General features: G+C 34.4%; 1 protein-coding gene across 1 annotated transcript in view; it reads left to right on the top strand.

The window, feature by feature from the left end:
* The first annotated feature begins 3,274 nt into the window (after positions 1 to 3,274).
* The window catches only part of bet1 (Bet1 golgi vesicular membrane trafficking protein), a 2,975-nt gene continuing 1,835 nt past the window's right edge, over positions 3,275 to 4,414 (top strand). Inside the window, exons 1-2 of the mRNA XM_016462254.1 lie at positions 3,275 to 3,484; positions 4,245 to 4,354. Of these exons, the coding sequence (XP_016317740.1) occupies positions 3,466 to 3,484; positions 4,245 to 4,354 (129 nt within the window). The 5' untranslated portion in view covers positions 3,275 to 3,465. The remainder of the gene's footprint in view (positions 3,485 to 4,244; positions 4,355 to 4,414) is intronic.

Genomic DNA, 4,414 nt, shown 5'->3' on the forward strand with positions numbered 1-4,414 from the left:
TAAAAGAAGATATTTTGAAGAATGGGTAACTAAACAATTGCTAGTATAGCCACTGACTTCCATAGTATTTTTCCCCCATACAATGGAAGTCAACGATGAACATGCAACAGTTTGGTTACCCACATTCTTCAAAATATCTTCTTAGATTTTTTATTGTTAATTATTTTAAAACGAAATAGATTTATTTCATTTAATGTTTACTTTATTTTAAGTAATGACATTTTTTATGGTTTTATTGTTAGTTTTACTTAGGGATAGTCCTGCTTTCTGTTTCTTAAAGGAAATGATTTTTCATATTGGAATTTTATCCCCTTGTTTAGTTGAGAGCTGTAGAGCATAAGAAAACAGACCTTTCAGACAAATTACTATATAGGCTTGTCTCTTTTAGTAATTCTCGTTTAGTAAATGAATTAATAATTTATTAATTCAGAACAGCAGCCTTACTGTCACATTAGGCAACTGGACTGTGAATGTAACCATCCAATCAGCCATGGTCCATTAGTGTGAAGATTAATACTGTGCTCTTATCTGACAGCTTCAGAAGCCCTATATGTTGTTAAAAGTGGCTTTAAACCACAGATCTGAACTCATCTGTGCAGATCAGTAGAGAGGTTGGAAGCACACAGAGATAATCAAATGATCTTTTCCTATAATGCTCTTAAATGAGTAAGTCAAGCCAGATGCAAATGCAAAGAGATTATGTGTTAAAATATCACTGGCTGAACTGATCAATTGAGCAATTGATCAGAATGTGAAATATTATGATTTTGTTGAATTAAAGCATTTATAAGGTGGTTCTGTGAAGCACTTGATTCTGATTGGATGTAACATTGTGCGTAGGTGACAACTAAATTTTTTTTGAGAGAAAATGCCATATTACACTATTGGGTTTCAACTTTCTAACAATACAAATGTCAAAAAACAAACACTTTACAGCAGTTCAAATGTTGACTTCTATCTTACTAAGATGCAATTTTAAATATATTTTAATACTTATGTTATGTGTACTTGTGTATCCTGTTCTGTATTATTGAGACAGTTTGAAAGTTACTGTGGCTTGTCACGGTTGTTAGACCACATAAACAGTCATCTGTAGGCTAGACTGTCCCATTTAACAACACTTGGTTTGACCTTTGTGGATGCAGCCCTTGATTTGGGACATACAGAGGATTTCTCTGACAAACACAACTGGCGCCATTTAGCATTTCAGTTATCGGTTGGATTGAAAATGACTTCAGAGGACTTCAGTTTTAATACTACTGTAATATTGTTTGTCTTGTTGGTAGGCTAATTGTTTATTTTTATTATTTTTAACAGAAGCCTAAGGTAAAACTGTATAATAATTGCAACTCAAATATTATATCCTTGTATTTATTTATTTGATGAGTAACTGTGCAAAAAGTGGGATAATGTTCAGTTATTCTTGATATGGGATTCTTGATATGGGTTTATTCAGAGTTGTGTGTTTAGGCATACTGACAAAGAAACTCACTCACATATGGAGTCATTTTGCAGTCTGTGCTCTAGAACACACGCATGAAATCCCATCAAACAACACTGTAAAAAGAGGAACCTTTTTGCTGCACTGCTGCCACCAGCATAAGCATTTGCAAATTTAATTAAAACTCTTGCATACTTGCTCCAGGCTGGCAATGAGTTATGAGCATCTTAATGTTTATAACCAACATCAAAATCTTTCATTTTAATGGAAAATGTCACAATGAGAGCAGAACATCCGGTGTGTTGTGTGTTTAAAGTTTTCTCAGTTTATGCTGTAACAGATATGATGAGAAAAACATGTTCTAAAAGTAAAGCAAGGGATTTCCACATATCCTGTATTTGTGTAATTTGCTAGGTTTACTACAAAATAGTGTACAATTCCACAACTGTCACGTTTTTCTTCTGTAAGACAAGCAATATGTCCTATATGAATAAAGAATAATCCTCACATAATAGTGTCTTAGCTGTGTAATAATACAAATGACCAAAGAAAAGACAAACATTGTTCTGTGGATGTTTTCCCAATTTAAGCATTGCGAAATAATGGATTAGGGATTGATTAGGGATTGTGATGGTGAATGCTAATGAGCCAGCATCTGTTTAGCTGTGACTCATAGCTGAGATGGTATATCTGGAAATATATCAGGACTTGAACAGATCCCAAACTCATTGCATGTTCTCGGCTTCTGTAGCTGTCTGCCACACATTCCACAGAGACGGCAAGAGCGACATCAGCATTATGAGATTTTCTATGTCACATATTTTTGAAATCATCTCTAAATGACCACAATGATTGTTATTGGAAATAATTCAAAGAAAATAAAAGGAAATGAAAGGGATTTGGGGGTTTCATCTGGATCCACTGTCATGTACTAGTTTGTACTTTTCAGATGAAAGTAAAAGGAAAATATTATACCTTTGCCATTTCAAGCAATATGTTATTCTTATTGTATGAAAGATCAGAACTGTACTACTTTTGACAATGGACCAGACGAGGACCAAAGCAATATATGAACTTTGAACCCTAAGAAACCTGCCACAGATGGATTACTAGGTGATAATCAGGAAATGAAAATACGGAAATGGCTCCTTGAGAGGTTCTGTCTGAAGCTTTTTTTTTTTGTTGAGTGCTCTGTGAAATTGCAGGGTGATGTACATGAAAAACGCTGGACAGACATTCAGTACACTGGTGCGCTGTTCAGGATAAGCCAGACCCTATAATGGCACTTCTGTGGGAGGAAAATACTAATTCAGAGTGCAACACAAAATGGACTCCCATCGCTAAATGACAATTGCAGAAGTCATTCAATTTGCATTAGTAGTCAGCAATTTAGTAAAATTAGGAATTAGTTGGCAATAAGACATTTTATTTGAGCATTTGTGTCCCTTAGGAAGACTCACTCTGAAATATACGAGCTGTTTTACTATAGCCTATGGCTCAATACAGTCTTTTTAATCGATAAGATAAGAGAGAGACATACAGATGTTTTTGTACTGTATAAAAATATGGAATTGGTATGTTGGCAAATAGAAGAAATGGCGACCAATTAGGCCTACTGCACCTAAAAATGTAAGTTAGGAATTTAGGACTAAAGATTTGAACCTTGATGCTAAAACAAAAGTTCATGTCCATGTCATCTATCAAGCACTGCATATACTCAGTGATATTTCCATTAGTTTTAGATGAAGCATTTTAACATTTGTGACAGCAAGTAAAAAATAAACAAATAAATAAATAAAACAAAAAGAAAGTTGAAAAAACATGAAAACTTCACTACCCACACGCCCTTTCTGCCTTCGCGTGTGGTTTAATCCTCCGCGGCTTCCGTAAGGTGTCGTGGCGCTTGTGGAGTGCGAGGGCGAAAGTACAGCGGCTCTAAATAGGAAGATAAGCAAATATTTGTTACAGGTACATTACTTTCAAACTGCAGTGATCGTATATCATATAAAGGTTTCCGGCTGATAATGAGGCGCGCAGGTTTGGGTAAGTAACTGTTTCTCTTTATATGTCGTTATATTTGAATCTTATGCTAAGCTGAGTTCTCAATTCAAATAGATATCAGTCACAGTTTGAGACATTAAACGAACACTGAATGACCAAATCATATGAAATAGTTAACCACAATGTCCAGGTTTGGAGGACCATATGAATACATAACGGTACGAGACTCATGCCGAAATGGTCTGATCTGAGGCAGCCAATAACTGGCTAGTTTTCTCAATATCAGACCAGCTGTTCCATAGGTCAGGTTAACATATAGAGATGTTTATGTCAGATGAAGAATGATTGTTTGTTTCTGTGTGTATAAACACACTTAGACACTGCCACAATATAAATATGATTTAGATTCCTTTCATATCGTTCCAACAGTTTTAATAAAAAGAACGATCAAAGTATAATTTAAAAGTCTGTTCTTAAAGAGGTCAATTTTTACTAATATATCATTAAAATTAATAGATTTTTCACAATAATTAAATTATTATTAAAAAAATCTTGTTTGTCTTGTGAAGACCAACAAGATTTAATTAATAGTTTCTAATTTTTAGATGTTCAGTAGTTTCTGATGAATAAATCTTATTTGAAGTTAAAAAATGATGTGGTAAAATGATTTGACCTGCCCACCTTAGTAAACTTCCTCAATTACTAACATTTAAGATAGATTGCAGTGATTGGATATTAGATTTTACAATACTGAGAAACACCAGTCTTATCTAGCCAATTTGACCTGTTTATTGTCGTTTAGGTGAGGGCGGCCCTCCAGGCAATTACGTTGCAAGTGGATACAGTGTGTATGAGGAGGAGAATGAACATCTGCAGGAGGGACTGAGAGCTAAAGTACATGCACTTAAACATGTAAGTGGACTTGAACATATTTGATTCTGTATTTTTAATAACCAATTTGCACAATTGTCT

This window comes from Sinocyclocheilus anshuiensis, unplaced genomic scaffold (genome assembly GCF_001515605.1).
Source record: "Sinocyclocheilus anshuiensis isolate Anshui unplaced genomic scaffold, SAMN03320099.WGS_v1.1 scaffold253, whole genome shotgun sequence".
NCBI lineage: Eukaryota > Metazoa > Chordata > Actinopteri > Cypriniformes > Cyprinidae > Sinocyclocheilus > Sinocyclocheilus anshuiensis.